The following is an 18,057-nucleotide window of genomic DNA, read 5'->3' on the forward strand; positions in this document are numbered from 1 at the left end:
TGGTAAATCGCGAGAGTTTGTAGAAATGTGTGGGGGGTTTTCCTCACATAATCCTTTTTGGATTTGAAATAAAATTACCAAGAGGTTTCAGTTTGTGCAGACAAACATTTGGTTTCGTTTGTCTCTTTTTCTTGCTGTCTCGTTAATTTCGTATGCGTTGTATGCTACTTTCAAATAAATAAATATCCACATTCCTAAAAAGCAAAGCGAATCGTTTTAGACGATATATTAATTTACAGTTCAATTGTATTTACGAGTAAGTACGCGCAATCTGTTTTCAACTGTCTTGGCAATGATGCGACATCTTTGCTCAATTTGTGACAAATGACTGCCGAAAGACGGCGGGAACTTTAACTCTTGGCATCGATGGCATGGGGCGATATTTGATCTATTTTCGAGTTAGTCAGTTCCATGAAAAAAATCACTCCTGTTGTCTAATGAGTGTCAGACAACTTCAGTTGATGCAGAAAAGTAACATTTTCATTTTCATATCAATTCAGTTTACAATTTTAGCGTAAAATTAACTTCCAAGACATAAACAGAAATCTGACATTGCTTAGTGGATTCCGGATTAATTTATTGCTTGTGTTTGTTAAAAGATAATACACGAGAAGAGGACATTTAAAAAGTTGCGTGGTGGATTTACAAATGGGGATGATTTAAGATTTAAACAATTCAATGAAAATATGTACTGCACATAAAAATCAAATGAATATTATACCCCCCCCCAAAAAAAAACGAAAAAGAAAAATCTGTGATGATTAAATACTGATGCGGAAAGATATTTTGTTTCAAAGAGGAAAAAATTGTACATACCTGTAAGTAAAAAAAAATGCACTTAGCGGATGAAAAAAAATTAAACAGGCTTGCATTGCTAAAAGCTTCATTCTAATATTTTCAGCACATTTTGTTGGTACTGAATTCAGTGATTCCTTTCATCTACCACTAGAGGGAGCCTGCGTAGCACGGTCGGAAAATCACCGTATTGCACAACTAAATCGAACTTTTGCAGATCTTGAGAAGAATATCATTCAGCAAGTGAAGACAATGTTTCCAATTGAGCGACATCTCGGGGACTCCCCTTTTATTTTTGTTGTTTGTTTTTTTCCCCCCTAAACATTCATCTTCGGTTGTTTGTGTGCAGTCAAACCTGCCCCTTGAGCGCCAATTTCCAGCGAGCTTTTTTCTCCTGTGTGCGTCCTCGTGTGTTTGACCATGTTGGACTTATGCGAAAATCTTTTACCACAAAGTGAGCAGCAAAAGGGTTTTTCTCCCGTGTGTGTTCTCATGTGTGATACCAGGTGTGGCCTTTGGGAGAATGCCTTCCCACAAGTGGAGCAGCTAAATGGTTTTTCCCCCGTGTGTGTCCTCATGTGTGACGTCAGACTGTGTTTCTGAATGAAAGATTGGTCGCACGATGAGCAACGGAAGGGTTTTTCCCCCGTGTGTATCCTCATGTGCGACGCCACGCATGACTTGTGAGAGAACGTCTTGGTGCACAACGAGCAACCGTAGGGTTTCTCTCCGGTGTGCGTTCTTGTGTGGAGCACCAGACTGCGCTTCTGAATAAATGTTTGACCGCACAGCAGGCAACTGTGCGTTCTTTCCCCAGTATGTATTTTCACATGTGACGCCATGTGCGACTTTTGGGAGAATGTTTTGTCGCAGAACGAGCAACAAAAGGGTTTTTCCCCCGTGTGTGTTTTCATATGCGGTGCGAGTTGCCGCTTTTGAGAGAATCCTTTGCCGCAAATTAAGCACCGGAAGGGTTTCTCGCCCGTGTGCGTTCTCTCGTGCGCGACCATGCTTCGCTTCAGCGCGAATCTCTTCTCGCAAACCGAGCAAGAGAAAGGCTTTTCCCCCGTGTGCATTTTCATGTGCGTTGCCATGTGCGACGTTTGGGAGAATGTTTTGGCGCACAATGAGCAGCGAAAGGGTTTCTCCCCTGTGTGGGTTCTCGTGTGTTTGGACATGTTGGATTTATTTGAGAAGGTTTTCCCGCAAATGGGGCAACAGAAAGGTTTCTCCCCCGTGTGCGTTCTCATGTGCGAGACCAGATTTTGCTTTTGGGTGAAGGTCTTAGCACAAACGGAACAAGTGAAGGGGCTCTCCCCCGTGTGCGCGCTCATGTGTCGCCCCAGTTGTCGCTTCTGCGAGAAGGCTTCCCCGCATACGGAACAACTGAAAGGTTTCTCTCCCGTGTGCGTTCTCACGTGCGCTGCCATGTTTCGCTTCAGGGTGAATCGTTTCCCACAGGCGGAGCACCCGAAAGGTCTTTCCCCCGTGTGGATTTTCATGTGGGTGACCATGTGCGACGTCTGGGAGAATTTCTTCTGGCACACCGGGCAACCGTAGGGTTTTTCTCCCGTGTGCGTTCTCATGTGTTTCACCATGTTGGACTGATTCGAGAAGGTTTTGCCGCAAACGGAGCAACAGAAAGGCTTTTCCCCCGTGTGGACTCTCATGTGTTGTACCACTTGAGTCTTGTGAGAGAACGTTTTGACACACAAAGGGCAGCGGAGGAGCTTTTCCTTCCTGTGCGTCCTTAAGTGGCGAGCCAGTGTTGACCGTTCGCCGAAGGGGTCGCCACAAACTGAGCAGGTCAAATTTTCGGGAGGCACTCGTGAAGTCGCCTCGTGGCTCCTGCCGCGCCTCGACCGTTGGTCGTCACCTTCAGAGTTGGCGTCGCTCTCCACGTCGTTGCTGTCCGACAGCGGTGCCAGGAGCTCGTCCGGTGACGGGCCGGCGCGGGGCTGTCCCGCCCCGCCGCGATGATGGCGCCGCGTCCGTTCGGGCGGCTCGCCTTCGACCTTCACGCGGACGCCGGTCGGCGCCAGCGTGCCGACATCCAACTCCTTGTCTTCCTCTTTAATGCCTGGGGGCCACGGCTCCTCCTCTTCGTCTTCACCATAAATCGGCCGTGCATCGGTTTCTTCCTCTTGAGAGTGAAGGGGCAGCGAATGTTTTTCATCCTCATTGATGTGACGGGGCTGTGGACCCTCACGCGGGAAAGTGGAGCTGGGGGCCACCTTTCCCCAAAGGACAATCAGCTGCTGGATGTCTGCGGGGCATAAGCAAGGCAATAAGACCACTCCAAAGCCCGCCACACATTCAGCAACACTGACCGGACGGGCAACAGGGTTGTTTGGTGTTGCAGCTCCTCTGCCAACCTCACGTTTCTTCGGGTTTCTGTCTTAGCATCTTGCATTTATTTGATAGTAAAGTAAAAGAAATGAGCACAATTTATTTTCATCCCATCCGGTCTTACTTATCACAATTTTGCTTTGCATTGCCTTTAAACAGCTAATTTGACTGCGTCTGCACTGAAAAGTAAAACAAGCCAGAAGTTCAACATGAAAAAAAACCCCCCACTAATTTTTGGACATAAAAGAAAAACGACAAACAACCCTTCACACCCACAATCACACCTGGTGACAATTTAGTGTCCAATTATCCGTGCATGTTTTTTGGAACGTGGGAGGGCACCGGAGAACTCGGAGAAAACCCACGCAAGCACGGGGACAACGTGCAAACTCCACACAAGAAGAAATCCTCGGAGCCCCGAATCGAATCTCGGCCACGTGCAAAACTCTCTCTAATTGTGTTGCTGTTATTTTACTATCAATATCCATCCCTTCACTGAGGCCCGTGACATCATCCACTAATGTCAAAAACATGACATGGAGAACACGAATGAACATTTGGACAGACCTCGGCCGGACAACTCGATGTGATTCTTGCCAGCACCTTGCAGTTGCTCTTGTTGTCGCTCGTTCTCCTCGCGCGACGCCATTGCTCCGTTGAACAGTCAGAATGTGTTCTTAGTCACTCCCGGACCTATTTCAATTTGTTCGTGTTTTTTTGTCCCCCGCCCTCCCTCATCAAGACGTCCCCGGTCGACGTCTTGAAGCAAGGCCGACTTCCGCCTTTTTCTTCTTCGACGGTTAATGCGATGCACCACCGCCATCTTGTGGCGGCATTGAGGACACCTCAAGAATTGCCCAGGTTGGATGTTTCATTAAAAGCGGAACATGTTTCGAAATGGTTCGTCTTGGTCTCGTCTTTGCACTGGATATGACAAAAACTGGCATTTGAACGGACTTTTTATGTCCAGAGTAAAGCTCCCCTTCACTTCCTTTTGTAATAGTTTCACGAATGACTCGTTGCCTCCTGAAATTTCTATCTAGTGCATCTGAACTTTGATGACACTGGTCTTGTACTCTTTGTTTTATTTTCATCAATAAATTCATTGACAGAGAACAAAACCATGGATATTTTCGCTCCAATGATAGTTACTTTTCTAAATTCAAGTCTTCAATTTGCTTCTCTTTTAAAGCATTCTCATTTGTCGTTCTTTTTTTTTTTTCCAATTTGGAGTGAGTCGGTTCGTTTCCGTGAACCCTTTTTGCTTCGGAAGCTCGCGGAGGATTCCTGTCAAATGTTCAAGTCTTCCCCTTTGTTCCCCCAAACAAAGGGAGCAACTTAACGGGTTGGGATTCCTGCATGGGTCCTCATGTGCGATTTCATGGTGGACTTGTCGGCAAATGCTTTATCGCACAACGGGCAACGGAAGGCTTTTTCTCCGGCGTGGATCGTCACGTGCAATTCCATGGTTTGCTTGAGAGTGAATCTTTTGCCACAAATTGGGCAAGGAAAGGGCTTTTCTCCCGTGTGGATTCTCATGTGCGGCACCACGTTTCGCTTCAGGCTGAAGCGTTTGCCGCAGACCGAGCAACAGAAGGGTTTCTCTCCCGAATGCGTTTTCACGTGCGTTTCCAAATAGTCTCTGCGCGAGTAGGTTTTACCGCAGGTAGAGCAACCAAAGGGTTTTCCTCCCGCGTGCAGTCTCATGTGCGGCGCCAGGTTTTTTTTCAAGGTGAACGTTTGGCCGCAAACGGAGCAACAGAAGGGCTTTTCCCTCGTGTGCACTCTCATGTGGGAATCCACGTGCTCCTTCAGAGCGAAGGCCCGGCCGCACGTCGAGCAACTGAATGGTTTTTCCCCCGTGTGCGTTCTCATGTGCCGAATCATGTTGGCCTTTTGGATGAAGGTCTTCGCGCAAACCGAGCACGCGAAAGGGTTCTCCCCGGTGTGTATTCTTGTGTGCGATTCCATTTGGTCTTTTGTCGAGAAGGTTTTACCGCAAAAGGAGCAACCGAAGGGTTTCTTTCCGGTGTGCGTTCTCATGTGCCTGTACAAATGCTGCTGAGCAAAACCTTTGCCGCAGACCGAGCAGGAAACTCGTTTTTTACACGCTTGCGACGTTTTCGACTGCTTGCCGTCAGCTCGGCAGTCCGCGTTGCTCCCGAGAGGTTCCTCCGGGTCGTCGCTGTCCGACAGAGGCGCTAACAGCTTGTCCGGGGACGGCCCCCCGCGGGGGTGTCCGGGCGCGCCGTGACGATGCAGCTGCGACCGCTCGGGCGCTCGGTCCACAGAGACGCCGGTTGTTGGCAACTTGCTGATGCGGACCGCCTCTTCTTCCTCCTTAACGTGGATGGGCAGCGGATCCTTCGCTTCCTCTTTCGCATGAAAGGACTGTGGATCCTCTTGTTCTTCTTTGATGTGTGGGGGCCTCTGCCCTTCGTCTTCGTTTTTAATGTGGAGAAGCTGTGGCTCCTCTTGCTTGAAAATGGAGCTGCCCCATTGGAGCTGAGGGGGAAGCTCTTCCCGATGAACAATCAGCTGCTGGACGTCTGCAGGACACAAACAAGTCCGTTGTTCCATTACTGCCATGCAAACGACGCTTTGCCATTGTGTGGTTTTTTTTTTTTTTAAAAGCTGATTCTGATGTTTGTCAGAAAAAACAATCCTGAAAACTGATAAATGTGCCGATTAATTAACAAATTATGTTCATAATAAAAGAACTTCTTTTTTGTCCCTTACCGATGCGGATTTGGAACTGGGAGTCGCGGCTTGGAGTTTGAAGCGGATTACGTGGGACGGGAGAAGTGAACTCATCTCTTTTCGTCAATGGACGCTACAGCTTCGTGTTTGCTTTCAAAACTTAGCTTGTAGCAGACGCGTGCACATTTTCAGCATGACGTCTCTGATCCACTGGTGAAAGGACACTTTGATCCTCTCCCCTTTCATCTACAACTGCTTCGGACAACAAAGTGTATGCAGAAAAGTGGTGAAGATTGCACGACTGTCTGTGTCCTATGTGTTGCGTTGTGTTATTTTTCTTATTTTGACTTCAAAATGGCGCCGCGAGAGTGGCTGCCTTTCCAGCAGCTCCTATATTTTGTTGTTCTACTTCTTCCTTTCATAACTTTGCTGCTGTTAATCGGGAATTTCTCCAATGCGAGACTAATAAAGGTTTTCTTATCTAACACTAACAACAATAACGATAGGAATTACTAGCAGAATGTGAATGTTTTCTAAAAGTGAGTCTTTGTTGATCATTACAGCCAACCCACGGGGCATCGAGACCAAATTAATTTTGCATCCTTAAACATGAACACCAAATAATTAGCCGTCTTCATCTTTTCGATAAACCACAATTTGACGCGTATCCCGATATAGACGATGCGATAGTCGTACAATTTCAAGTGCCACTAACCGAATAGGTACAGTATATGAATGCGGTTGTACAACAGCTTGGAAACACACACAGTTGTGTTTTTTTCATCATTTTTGAATGTGCCGAATTGTAAATTAATACTTTATTCGTTGACATTCTGAAGAGATGCTGGTGAAATTCTTTGGCAAACAAAAAAAGTCAACCAAGACGGAGTATGTTTGATCATTTCGATTCTTCCAAGTAGGCACCCGACGCCCCGAAAACACTTTGGCGCATCTTGCTGTTTTCTCAGTCAGCTTTCTGATGTGGATAATGTTGTTAATAAAGTCACCGTACAGACAGAAAGGCTTGACAGAGAATGTAAGGGGGGAAATGGAGGGGACGAGATGAGCTGCTGATCTAACATTCAGCAGAATGATGTCGATGTGGAACAGACCTTGGACGCGCAAACACATGCCGTTGTCGCCAGCAGCTTCCGATTGTTTTCGTTGTCGCTCCTTCTCCTCGTACAGCGCCATTGTCCTCTGAAACGCTCAGACCATCTTCTTAGCCGCAGCCGTACCGACTAGTTGGACTTTTGGATGAGTTTTCCACTCGGATTGTATGCGATCGCCGTCTCGTTGTTGTTTTCAAGGCAGCCCTACTTCCGCCCTTTCGTCTTCTTTGTTGGTTTTACGGCAGCGGAGTGTCCGTGGTGAAGCGCGGCTGCCACTCTGCGGCGCTATTGAGGACTGCCTGAAAAAAAGTACCCGGAAAGGGTTTTTTTTTTTAATAATCTGCGGCTGATAATATACGAGGAATTTGACATGACGTACCGAAGAATTTCAACTTTCATGCAACCTCTTTCACGGCAGTATTAACGAAAGCTTCAGCGTTCAAAGAACGTGCTCAACAATCGGCCCATTTCTATCGTATGAAAGATGGTCTGACTCTTCTGTCTTAAAACGTAACCTGAATCGATACCTTTAAAGTCTTCTTTCCGCTTCTGACATAAAACGAAAAGCATTTAGAACGCAATAAAGATTGAACGTTTGCTTGAACGTTTTTGATGAAGAGATGAATTTAAACTGAGTATGCGATTTTAAGTAGGTAGGTTTTGACATGGGATTTGAATGTGGGAAGAGAATCAATATTTCGGATGTCGGGTGGGAGTGAGTTCCAGAGTTTGGACAAACCTTCAGTGTTGGTCGCTCAAAGTGGACATGGTGTGAGGTTTAAATCTACTTCAACTACATCGATCCACAGAGAACCGGAATGGTAAAACTTGATTATCTTTGTTGTTTTTAGCTATGTGCATGCAGTACGTTTGCTGAACGACACTCCAGCACAGTAGGTGGCGGTAATGCACATTACGTGTAACATCCCATCTGCCAATACACCAAAGGAAGAAAAACGCAAACGTTAGCGTCGTATCGGTCGCGGCATGTGAATAAAGCCCGAGGTTCCAAGTGTGTCGCTGTCCTCGTTGAACAGTTTTGCTCTCCAGCGTGAAAATGTTGAAGGATTTGGTACGCGAGCGAATGATTGCGGCCGCCGACGAAATCTTCGCACTGTTTGAAAGAACGATGGCGTCGTACGAGGAGCAACTTTGTCGAGCCAGAGATGAAACCGAGCGGCACCGACGACGACTGGAAGCTGTTTGCAAGACTCAAATTGTCGTACGACTCGAAGGTCCGAGCTTCTACCTATTAATCGTATTGACTTAACGCCGTTTATGTTTTTTTTTAAAATATTCATTCATATCGGTGCCTCGGCGTCAGAAATACGCGAGTAAAGATTCAAAGAGGGATCGAAAAGAAACAAGATTTGATCGTTATTTTCGAATGCTGCACATCATATTTTTGTGACGATTGACGTGATGTTACACTTTTTTTCCCCACTTAGGCTTTTTTTGTTTGTTCGTTAACAACCATTCAGCCGTTAGGTCGGCCATTTTGGGCCGCCATTTTTAATGGTACCAAAACGGCCCACCGTGGTTCAGCGTTGTCTTTCTCAACTCGAGTATTTTTTTTCAATGACTTTGTGACGAATGAGGTTAACGGCTAGCACCGTTTGTGGCCTCTGACATTTTCTTTTAGTTGGAAATGTACATATACGACTAGGTCACATCTGTCCGACCGTCATCTAAACTATGTTTGTTTTGTTTGTGTACTTCAGACGTCCAGCAGCTGATTGGTTGTAAGGAGGCAGAGTTGGGGGGCTCCAGTTCCGAGCAGAGGATTTCTCCGCCCGCCTTTGTTAAAGAGGAAGGTGCCGATCTGCTCTCCGTCCACGTTGAAGAGGAAGAGCATGAGGTGCCCATTGACCTGAAGGAGGAGAGGGTGTTGGTTAACGTCAGCAATTTGCCACCGACTCGCACCCGCGCGGGCCGTGAAGCCGATGAAGACGAGCCACCCGAGCGGTCACATCTTCCTCATCGCAATCCAAGCGGAGACCAGTGTGAAGGACCACCACCGGACCACCTCGAAGTGCCAAAGAGCGACGCGCAGCGTGAAGGTGAGGCGAAGCGGTCGAAGTGCTTTTGACAAGAAAACTCCCGAAACATATCAAACGTGTTCCCCCGCTCCGTTTGTCGTAACACATCTGATAAGAAGCTTTCGATAAAACACAAAAGAGAAAAATGCCTTTAGTTGCTTATATTGTGGCAACGCGTTCTATGAGCAACGGCAGATGGAATCGCACGTCAAAACGCTCATCGGGGAATGCCGCTTTGGGGGCCCATCGAGAGATCCAAATCCGAGTCCGCCTGAGCTAAAGCATCTGCCATTTGGGCCGGAGTGTCCCGCGGGCTTTCCGTTTTGTCTCCGTCTTCATTCTTGCGTTGCCAAACAACTCTGCGTACTCGCGCGTTAGGTCCGGAATGTGTTCTGGTGGCTTACGCTCGGCCCGTGCGGCCCGTTGAGATTCTGCTCTTGGACCCCGCGTGCTCTGAAATGCCTTTGTGTTGTTTCGTTTCCTCCAGACTTCGGGCAGCAGGTGGGCCACGGGGGAGAACACGATCCACGTTCCCCCCGTGATGACGAGGAACGGGAGATTCCAGTTCCTCCCCGCCTTCAGGACGAAGACGGGCCGCCCGGCGTCAGCAAGTCGCCGCAGAAAAGCGTCTTTACGGGGAGTGAAGACGCCGCCGAACCGGCCCGGCGCCGGCGGTGTCGCCGCCGCCGCGTAGACCGGCCCGAAGGCTCACCGGCAGAAAAGCTCTTCGCTCCTCCGCCAGGCAGCGCCAACCGAGACGACACCAACAAACGGGTGAAGGGCTCTAAAGACGAGACGACTCCCGGCGTCAAGGAAACTCCCCGCGCGCGTGAAAAACGTTTGCCCTGCTCGGTTTGCGGTAAAACGTTTCACAGTCAATATCTGATTATTCATATGAGAAAGCACACAGGAGAAAAACCCTACGGTTGCTCACTTTGCACCGAAAGGTTTCCCAGTCAGGCGCATTTGGGCCAACACATGCGAGCGCACACCGGCGAAAGCCCTTATTGTTGCTCGACCTGCGGCAAGACGCTCAAACACAAGTCGAGCCTGGTGTCGCATTTAAAAATGCACAAAGGGGAGATGCCTTTTAGTTGCGCCGTTTGCGCGAAACCCTTCGGGCAAAAGTCCCGCATGTTGAAGCACATGAAAACGCACGCGAGCAAGAAAAGCTTGCCGTGCCCCGTTTGCGGCGTCGCGTTCACCAAAAAGGCGGAACTGGCGAAACACGCGAGAACGCACCGGCAGAAAAAGCGCTTGAGCTGCCCGCGTTGCGAAAGACAGTTCGCGGACCTGTCCGATAAGATTCGCCACGTGATCGTCCACACGGGAGAAAATGAATGTCTCGCTTCTTTGAGCTAAAGAGGTTGCAAAGCCGTCGGACACGCTCGAGCGGGGAAACATTTCCGGCGGATACGAAATAGCTTTGAACGTACTTGTCGGCTAAACGCGACCAACGTTAAAGGGACCGTTTCTTGGCGTGGGGGTTGACTGTCGTGGCGAAAGATTTTAATTTGATTCATTTACGTTGACGTCCCGTAGATGACGGCGTCCAAACGGAGAAGGACGGTATTGACCGTGGGAGAGCGAGTGAAATGCATCCGGTTAAGCGAAGCGGGATTCAAAGTCAGCGAGATTCAGGAGACGATCCGAGTGGGAAAGACTCAAATCTACGAGACGTTGAGAAACAAGGAATCGATTCTCGCTCGGTACGATTCCGGCCGTTTACCCGCTCAGAGGAAATTGCTCGTGGCCCGACGGACGAAATACAGCGGGATCAATGAGCGTGTCCTGGATTGGTTTAACCGTTGTCGTGCTCAAAGCCTCCCGCTAACCGGACCGCGAATTCGAGAGAAGGCGAGCTCCATCGCGCGCTCTCTGGGCATCGAGGACTTCGAAGCGTCCCAAGGCTGGCTTCAAAAGTTCATAGCACGAAATCAGCCGAGCAACGCTGTCCTGGTTGGTGAGGGCGGGGAGCTCAAGTCGGAGACGGTGAGTGAGCGGGGGGGGGGGGGGGGAATTGAAGGATCTTCAGCAAACGCTATTGAGAATTGTGACCTGACCGGATTCTTTTTTTTTTTTTTTTTTCCCAGAACTCTTCCGCCCCGTACGTGTGTGATTCTGGAATGAATGCTCAACTTGCCAAGTTGCGTCCCTTGGACATGGGAAAATCCGCTACCTCCGCGCCGCTCTGCTGCTGCACACCAACGGAATAAGCTGCCACCGGAAGTGAAGTCTGCCCCCCGAGTGTAAATGCTTTTCAATCCAGGATAAAAACCTCTGTTCATATATACGTATATTTATTGCCTTTCAGTTATTTTAGAAACCTCGTCATTTCTTTTAATGTTTTTGAAGTTGTATTTCAACGTCGTCGATGTACATTCTGGTCATTTTGTCATCAAATTGTAAATTTCCCCAGTGCGGGACAAATAAAGGATATCTTAATCTATTTTGGGGTGGGGGGGAGGGGCTTCATCTTTTTGACCGTCATTAACTGTCGTAAAGCTACTGAGCCACACGGGAGAGAAACTCTTTAGTTGCTCCGTTTGTGGCAAAGCCTTCGCGAAGCAGTCGGATCGGATCAGACACACGAGAACGCACACCGGAGAAAAACCCTTCAGTTGCCCTTTTTGCGGGAAAGCCTTCTCCGGCAAACAGAGCGTGGAATCGCACAGGACGATACGCACGGGAGGAAAAAGCCTACAGTTGCTTTGTTTGCGGCGAAAGGTTCACCAAAAAAGTCCAATATGGTCAAACACACAGAAACGCACGACGGGAAAAATCCCTGGAGTTGCTTAATTTGTGGTGAGAAGCTGACTAAAAAGGCCCATCTGGTGAAACACTTGAGAATACACACGGGCAAAGAAGTCTTGAGTTGCTCCGTTTGCGGTAAAGAGTTTGTCAAAAAGTCCGACACGGTTCGACACATGAGAAGAAAACCCCTTTTGTTGCTCAGTTTGTGGGAAAGGCTTTACTCATCATGTATGGTGAGACACATGATCATACACAATCGATAGTTGTTCACTCTGTGGTTAAGCGTTGATTTTAAATGTCAAATACGGTTTGACACACGAAAATCGTACTTTAGAACAATGAGCCGGTATGAACCGGTTACCCTTCGTTGAAACGAGAGAATGGCTTTGAATCAGCCGGGACATTTTCCCCAGAATCAATTGTGGAGTCGTGGATCGACTAGGCCGAAAAAGTGACTATTTAATTTTCAATTTCGCGTCCGGGCAGAAGCCAGCTCGGACCAATCGACAAATTTGACTTTAAATGAGTCGATTCACACTTCAGTGATCAATCAACAAATGATTGGAGCTCACCTGCAAATGAACTGGCACTCCTGTCCATTAAAAAAAAACAAAAAAAAAACGTTAGCCTCGAGCACAAAATGATTTCTCATGAGACAAAATTTGGGCTTTCAAATGTGATGTGCATCGCCCTTTCTGATTACGGCTTTGAATTTTTATATTTCGATTCGATTGGTGTACAAAAGGACACAGATATGTAAAAAAAAACTCCGAATAAAAGTCAAATCGTGGCTGAACGAAATCTGCCTTGCCTGCCTGAATGATGTTTTTTGTATTTAATCCAACTGCTTCCAAGTCCACTTTTCGGAAACTGGATTGTGCATCAGCGAAAACGGATGTTGGCTGGCAACCGGTTCAGGGTGTCCCCCGCCTACCGCCCGAAGACCGCTAAGATAGGCTCCAGCACGTCCCGCGACCCTTGTGAGGATAAAAGCGGTTCAGAAAATGGATGGATGGAAGGATGGAATCGTGGGATGACGTTAGCTCGGTGCTGCCGTTACAATGGTGTGACGTTAGGTGGCGGTAATGTGCGATAAACGACAGTTGTCACCCGCCGATAACGTCAAGATTCGGAGAAGAAAAGTGCGGAAGTTAGCAATTGCACAGCATTCACCGCTTCGCGTGGGGAAAAAAAAGCTCAGGATTCAAGTGAATTGTCTTCAACGTGAACATGTTGAAAGAGTTGGTACGGGAGCGACTCATTGCGGCCGCCGACGAAATCTTCGGCCTCTTTGAGAAAACAATCGCGTCGTACGAGGAGCAACTTAGTCGAGCGAGAGAAGAGAACGAGCGACAGCGAAGACAACTGGAAGCCGTTAGCGCGTCTCAAATGATGCTACGAGAAGCCGTTAGCGCGTCTCAAATGATGCTACGAGGCGAAGGTCTGTTTACTGAGCTTCTTAATCGCAACATTTGAGTTCTCTAAGAAGGACGCGCGCAGCATAACGTCAACGGCGAGTGTTTTACGAGGCCTCGCAGTTATCTCGTTTAGCGTAGACCATAGGTGTCGAAGTCAGGTCCTGGAGGGCCGCTGCCCTGCGTGTTTTCCAAGTCTCCCCCCGTTGCAACACACCTGTTTCAAATGAACAGGTTCAATGTCAGGCTTCCGCAGAGCTCGCTGATGATCTGATCAGTCGAATCAGGTGTGTTGCAACAGGGGGAGCCTTGGAAAACATGCGGGCCAGCGGCCCACCAGGACCTGAGTTTGACACCTGCGCCGTAGACGATACGCCACTCCAACCACAAAATCGGGACGACTCTTTTAAGAAAAACCGCAGTCACAGACGGCAAAACATGCAACTTAAAATGTGTTGAGAACATAACATTGACACAGCAGTTCAGCGGCTAAATGTAATGAAATCAAAGTGCCCACGGGATCGACTTGCGAACGTCACGTCAAAAGTCAAAAAAAGAAAAAAAACAAGTCAGCTTGATTGTCAAATCTGCTCTGTGTACATCATACAGCACATGTGAAATTGCTTTCCTCTCAACCTCTCACGTGACCAAACCTCGAGAGCGGGTGAGCCGTGACCTTCGACTTTGACGTCATTTTTATTCGACAGCAGTTGACAGTACATGACAAAATGGCAGCCCCCCCCCCCCGGGATAATAATAATAATACATTTTATTTATAAGCGGCTTTCAAGACACCCAAGGACACTTTACAATAACAAAAAACACAAAACAATACGGGTTGAGATTTTCGGCTTAATTTTCATTCCACGAATGCAATATTCATCAGACTCCAGTCGGGGGGGAGATAGAACGGACATTTTCAAAATCATAAGTCCGACCCAAGGACCATGTCACCCCTGAAGGTAGTCCTAGGGGACCGGTTGTTCTACAATGGAGCTAAACTGTGTGTGCGTGTGTGTCGCTTACGTCCCGCAGACATCCGGCCACTGACTGGTTGTCAGCAAGAGCCTTCCTTCCGGTCGCAGTCGAGGGCGTCCGCTTTGGACGGGGACGACGCGTTCAACGCTAAAGAGGAAGAGGAGGCTTTTCACATCGGCAACTTGCCGCCGCCCGCCGTCGCCGCCGAGCCTGAAAACGAAGCACCCGAGTGGTCCGAGCTTCCTCATCTCAGTGCGACGGGAGACGCCTTCGAAGGACGAGCACCCGACCGCCTTTTAGCTCCGCTGTCGAATAGCGACGATGACGACATGCAAGAAGAAGCGACGGGCGAGACGGCGCCGACGCATCGGCACACGCTGCGAGCATTGAGAGGCAAAGCTCACGTCGGCGCACGTGTCGCTTTAGCTAAAAGTCCCGCGGCCGAGACGGCTGCCGCTTCCCCGCTCGCTGAGGCGCACTACGAAAAGACTCCCAGAACTTTCGATTGCGATACGGACCTTGAAAGGAAAAGAAAGGTTTCCGCCGTCTGGGACCATTTTGATCTCGTGTCGTCTATGAAGGTCTCGGCTTTTTCGATTTGCAACTAACGATTGTTTCGGTCATCGATGTTTTTGGTGAATGTTCGCAATGAATTGGATTTTCAAAAGGAATCATTTCCATCCCATTATTTCAAATTGACAAAATCCACAAACAGAAATTGAATATGAATCAGGAGCAATGTCGTTCTCTCGTTTCCAAACTAAGAACAGATATTTTTGTATTCTTCTTTTTTTTTTTTTTTTTGGCCGGCGTCATGGGAGACTTCAGAAATCTGAGCATAATATTTATTTTGAGAGGCTGAAATTCCGAGGCTGGAGATGATTTTAAATTGCACAATGTATCAAAACGCTTCGTTTAGTTATCAGATTCGTCGTTTCATCCGGTTCCTCTTCCGTTTCTACTCGATCAAACGGATTTGAAATCCATTTCAAAGTCAGCCTTACGTTTCAATTGGGCGCCGCTCAAGCTGTGCTGGGACATTGCGATTTCCTGTGATGGCAATTTGAGCAACTTTATTCCAATCACGTCTGTCAAATTGGTCGCACTTGGCATGAGTCGTACATGAGTGCTCCCCCGCCCCCCCGCTGAAAAAGTTGAGTGACTCTCGGTTGAAATGATTCCTTTTCGATTTTTTTTTTCTCCGCAGGTGAAATGTCGCATTTGTTCGACGGAGCTGTCGTACGTCAACAAAAGCACCTCCTCCATGCTGAGACATTTCAGAGCCAAGCACGAACACGACGAGCAATCAAACCCGCCCAGAATCACTGCGGGTATGCGGACGTTTGACGACGTTCTCCTGCTCGCTTTATTAACACCGAATGCTTTTTTCTTCCCCCCCCCCCCCCCCCCCTCCCTCTCTCGCGATCATTTGATCGGTCGCCATCAAGCCTCAAGGAAGCACGCGCTGGACCAGGCGGTTCTGAATTTCATTATCAAGGAGTCACAGCCGCTAAGCATCGTGGAGAGCGACGGCTTTCGCCAACTGCTTCGGACCCTTGAGCCGTCCTACGTTTTGCCAAGCAGGAAGGTTTGTAGGCAATCGAGGATAAAGAATATATGCCTTTGTTGCTCCTCCTCCATTCAGCTATGTAGTTGTGCTCAACACGCGATATGTCATTTTCATTTTGAGTCGGATAGGAAACTTCCAAGATGTGGTACTGAAGAAAAATTATCCGCGATCAGCCAAGCTACTATGTGTTGCGAAGCGACTCGAGTTGACGGCCAGCATCGGGGTTTGCTCTTTGGTTCAACTGGGATTCATTTTCAGACCGTCAAAGAAATGGGCCCGAAAACCATCAAGAACGAGCTGGAGTGACAACGGAAGCCGTCGTGGACGGAGCGGGCGGGCAGGCTTCCTCGGCGCTTTGCCGTCACGACGTTGAGAATGTGCAGTCTCCCAAATTTGGCGCAAGTCGGAAGGTGTTGACCTGAGCCTACATCGCAACGGGCGGCGGCACCCGTTTCTGGCACGTCATTATCTTTTTATCGCTTTGTTTTTGCTGTGATTTGCTGGCAAGTCGTGGACTGATTTGTTATTGATGAACTGAAGTAAAATTAATTTTTTTTTTTTTTTTTTTTTAAGAGAACCTGTGGCAGCGGATTGACAAATTTGGCACGCAGCACATCAGCGCCGCAGCACCTGGCGGGGAGCAATACAGTCAACTCCCCTTCATCACCGGTCTTGCTAGTTCAGTTTTTTTTTTAAATAAAATTGTCCAGGGTTATAATAGTTTGGGGCTTTCCTTTGTCATTATGTACTTAACTTTGACTTGTTTTGTTTAATTAAAATTAGGTTTCTATGTTTGTTTTTTGCGTTTATCCCAAAAAATGCCAACTGTACCGTAACCTCAATAACCTTGGTTGAACTCGGATTTGTTGTGTGGGCGTAATTCCACGTTCCGCCACCAGATGGCAGCACACTATTCACTTCAAATTTAAAAGAAGCGTGAAGACAGGAAACATGTCAATCTCACTGTTTTTTCCACTGATGGGTCAGAGAGGGATGATTGAAAGTCTGAATCCTCTCCCAAACGGTGTTTTATACCAACACAAGGTGACATTTTGCAATGTACATAATTATGTAGATTAATGAGAGGGGTGGTTACTACAGTGGACATTTTATCATTTTATCGGGTTACAGCAGGCATGCTCAGCTGCGGGCCGGGGGGGGGGGGCACCGCCCCGCCTGTTTTCCAGATCTCCCGGCTGCAACGCGCCCGTTTCAGATGAGCAGCTCATCAGATATTTCTATTAGATGGACCATTCCACCAAATCTGGACCAATTGCTATTTGCAATATTCTCAAAATAAATTCAATCTATATATTTTTTCTCTTCTTTTTTTAAGCACTAAATGTATCAATCGGTTTTTTGTACTGAATCTTAGTGGTGTCGAAGCTTAAAATTAGCAAATGCACACGCTGTAGCCATGACATTCACAGTAATTGAATGCTAACTTTAAAAAAAAAATCTCAACGGGCAGGAGGCTTTTTGAAAAATGCATTTTCATGGAATTTTGGGACGCAAATGGCACCAATTTGGTGGCATGGCCTATTTTAGAATGAGGGATTCACCTGCTCGATACATCCAGTCCGATGGACCTCATGGCGAACGATCCCTTTGCGTCATAGGTGTCAAACTCAGGTCCCTGGAGGGCCGCTGTCCCGCGTGTTTTCCAAGTCTCCCTGTTGCAACACACCTGATTCAAATGATCAAATCATCAGCAATTTGATCATTTGAATCAGGTGTGTTGCAACAGGGGGAGACTTGGAAAACATGCGGGACAGCGGCCCTCCAGGACCTCAGTTTGACACCCCTGCTTTACGTCGTTATTTCTAAGCCTGTGCGGGCTAAAATGACAAGCCCGCACAACTATGCAGTTATTGGGTATTTGCGTGGCTTTCCACACCTTGAAACGCCACGAGTTGATTTATGACCTCGTTAAATGCAGCCGGGAGCGAACGAGCTTGCTTGTCACCAAAGAATTTAACACTCGTTCAACTCAGAAGATATGTCGCTTGGATGTGTCGTAATCGCTAAGCCGTCCGGCCCACTTTCAGCTCTCTCATCTTTTTGATGATTTATATTTGCATATTTTAACACACATTTTTTTTTTTGCTTTAAATATTCTGAAAATAAAACCATCCTTTTCATCCGATACCAGATCAGCTGAAATTGACGTCATCTGATCGGGCTATCCCAAGTGTGAGATGTCAAATGGGGGTGGGGTGGGGGGGGGGGGGGTGAATTCTTGGAATCACAGAGGGATATGTACTGTATACTTTGTCTGATGTTTCTGTCATTTGTATTTTTTGGGGTGTGGTGGGAGTCTTGGAAATGCTTTATATGACTTCACT

General features: G+C 47.8%; 4 protein-coding genes across 6 annotated transcripts; 2 read left to right on the forward strand and 2 right to left on the reverse strand.

Annotated features, from left to right (window-relative positions):
• Positions 1 to 556: 556 nt before the first annotated feature.
• On the reverse strand, positions 557 to 4,328 carry LOC147204568 (uncharacterized). The gene is made up of 2 exons (XM_086111090.1): positions 3,712 to 4,328; positions 557 to 3,061 (listed from the first exon to the last, which is right to left on the reverse strand). Exons 1-2 carry the CDS (start codon positions 3,791 to 3,793, stop codon positions 1,113 to 1,115), a joined length of 2,031 nt encoding a protein of 676 aa, XP_085967216.1. The 5' UTR covers positions 3,794 to 4,328; the 3' UTR covers positions 557 to 1,112.
• Positions 4,329 to 4,347: 19 nt separating this feature from the next.
• On the reverse strand, positions 4,348 to 7,166 carry LOC147204569 (uncharacterized). Its single transcript, XM_086111131.1, has 2 exons — positions 6,957 to 7,166; positions 4,348 to 5,693 (listed from the first exon to the last, which is right to left on the reverse strand). Exons 1-2 carry the CDS (start codon positions 7,036 to 7,038, stop codon positions 4,483 to 4,485), a joined length of 1,293 nt encoding a protein of 430 aa, XP_085967257.1. The 5' UTR covers positions 7,039 to 7,166; the 3' UTR covers positions 4,348 to 4,482.
• Positions 7,167 to 7,773: 607 nt separating this feature from the next.
• Positions 7,774 to 11,444, forward strand: LOC147204570 (uncharacterized). Of its 2 annotated transcripts, XM_086111123.1 has the most exons (5): positions 7,782 to 8,191; positions 8,678 to 9,016; positions 9,483 to 9,769; positions 10,538 to 10,987; positions 11,089 to 11,444. In XM_086111123.1, exons 1-5 carry the CDS (start codon positions 8,014 to 8,016, stop codon positions 11,209 to 11,211), a joined length of 1,377 nt encoding a protein of 458 aa, XP_085967249.1. In that variant the 5' UTR covers positions 7,782 to 8,013; the 3' UTR covers positions 11,212 to 11,444. The 2 variants fall into 2 exon arrangements, with proteins under 2 accessions (XP_085967248.1, XP_085967249.1); XM_086111122.1 differs by lacking the exon at positions 11,089 to 11,444 and having other exon boundaries at positions 7,774 to 8,191; positions 9,483 to 10,689.
• Positions 11,445 to 12,862: 1,418 nt separating this feature from the next.
• LOC147204571 (uncharacterized) lies at positions 12,863 to 16,506 on the forward strand. Of its 2 annotated transcripts, XR_015100911.1 has the most exons (6): positions 12,863 to 13,190; positions 14,200 to 14,723; positions 15,350 to 15,473; positions 15,591 to 15,730; positions 15,971 to 16,169; positions 16,286 to 16,506. XR_015100911.1 is itself a non-coding variant. In XM_086111150.1 (5 exons), exons 1-5 carry the CDS (start codon positions 12,980 to 12,982, stop codon positions 16,016 to 16,018), a joined length of 1,047 nt encoding a protein of 348 aa, XP_085967276.1. In that variant the 5' UTR covers positions 12,863 to 12,979; the 3' UTR covers positions 16,019 to 16,506. The 2 variants fall into 2 exon arrangements, 1 of the variants encoding a protein (XP_085967276.1); XM_086111150.1 differs by having other exon boundaries at positions 15,971 to 16,506.
• The last annotated feature ends 1,551 nt before the right edge of the window (positions 16,507 to 18,057 follow it).

The sequence above is a fragment of the Hippocampus guttulatus genome, chromosome 5 (genome assembly GCF_054856545.1).
Source record: "Hippocampus guttulatus isolate MCC_2025c chromosome 5, RoL_Hgut_1.0, whole genome shotgun sequence".
Classification (NCBI taxonomy): Eukaryota; Metazoa; Chordata; class Actinopteri; order Syngnathiformes; family Syngnathidae; genus Hippocampus; species Hippocampus guttulatus.

What these genes read in the sequence shown, in the direction of transcription:
- LOC147204571 (XM_086111150.1), top strand. Translation starts at nt 12,980, where the DNA reads ATGTTGAAAGAGTTGGTACGGGAGCGACTCATTGCGGCCGCCGACGAA. An exon ending in ATCTCGTGTCGTCTATGAAG is followed by an intron (nt 14,724 to 15,349) that starts GTCTCGGCTTTT and finishes TTTTCTCCGCAG; the next exon opens with GTGAAATGTCGCATTTGTTC. An exon ending in ACGTTTTGCCAAGCAGGAAG is followed by an intron (nt 15,731 to 15,970) that starts GTTTGTAGGCAA and finishes ATTCATTTTCAG; the next exon opens with ACCGTCAAAGAAATGGGCCC.
- LOC147204568 (XM_086111090.1), bottom strand. Translation starts at nt 3,793, where the DNA reads ATGGCGTCGCGCGAGGAGAACGAGCGACAACAAGAGCAACTGCAAGGT. An exon ending in CATCGAGTTGTCCGGCCGAG is followed by an intron (nt 3,062 to 3,711) that starts GTCTGTCCAAAT and finishes TATGCCCCGCAG; the next exon opens with ACATCCAGCAGCTGATTGTC.
- LOC147204569 (XM_086111131.1), bottom strand. Translation starts at nt 7,038, where the DNA reads ATGGCGCTGTACGAGGAGAAGGAGCGACAACGAAAACAATCGGAAGCT. An exon ending in CATGTGTTTGCGCGTCCAAG is followed by an intron (nt 5,694 to 6,956) that starts GTCTGTTCCACA and finishes TGTGTCCTGCAG; the next exon opens with ACGTCCAGCAGCTGATTGTT.
- LOC147204570 (XM_086111122.1), top strand. Translation starts at nt 8,014, where the DNA reads ATGTTGAAGGATTTGGTACGCGAGCGAATGATTGCGGCCGCCGACGAA. An exon ending in AATTGTCGTACGACTCGAAG is followed by an intron (nt 8,192 to 8,677) that starts GTCCGAGCTTCT and finishes TGTGTACTTCAG; the next exon opens with ACGTCCAGCAGCTGATTGGT. An exon ending in GAGCGACGCGCAGCGTGAAG is followed by an intron (nt 9,017 to 9,482) that starts GTGAGGCGAAGC and finishes CGTTTCCTCCAG; the next exon opens with ACTTCGGGCAGCAGGTGGGC.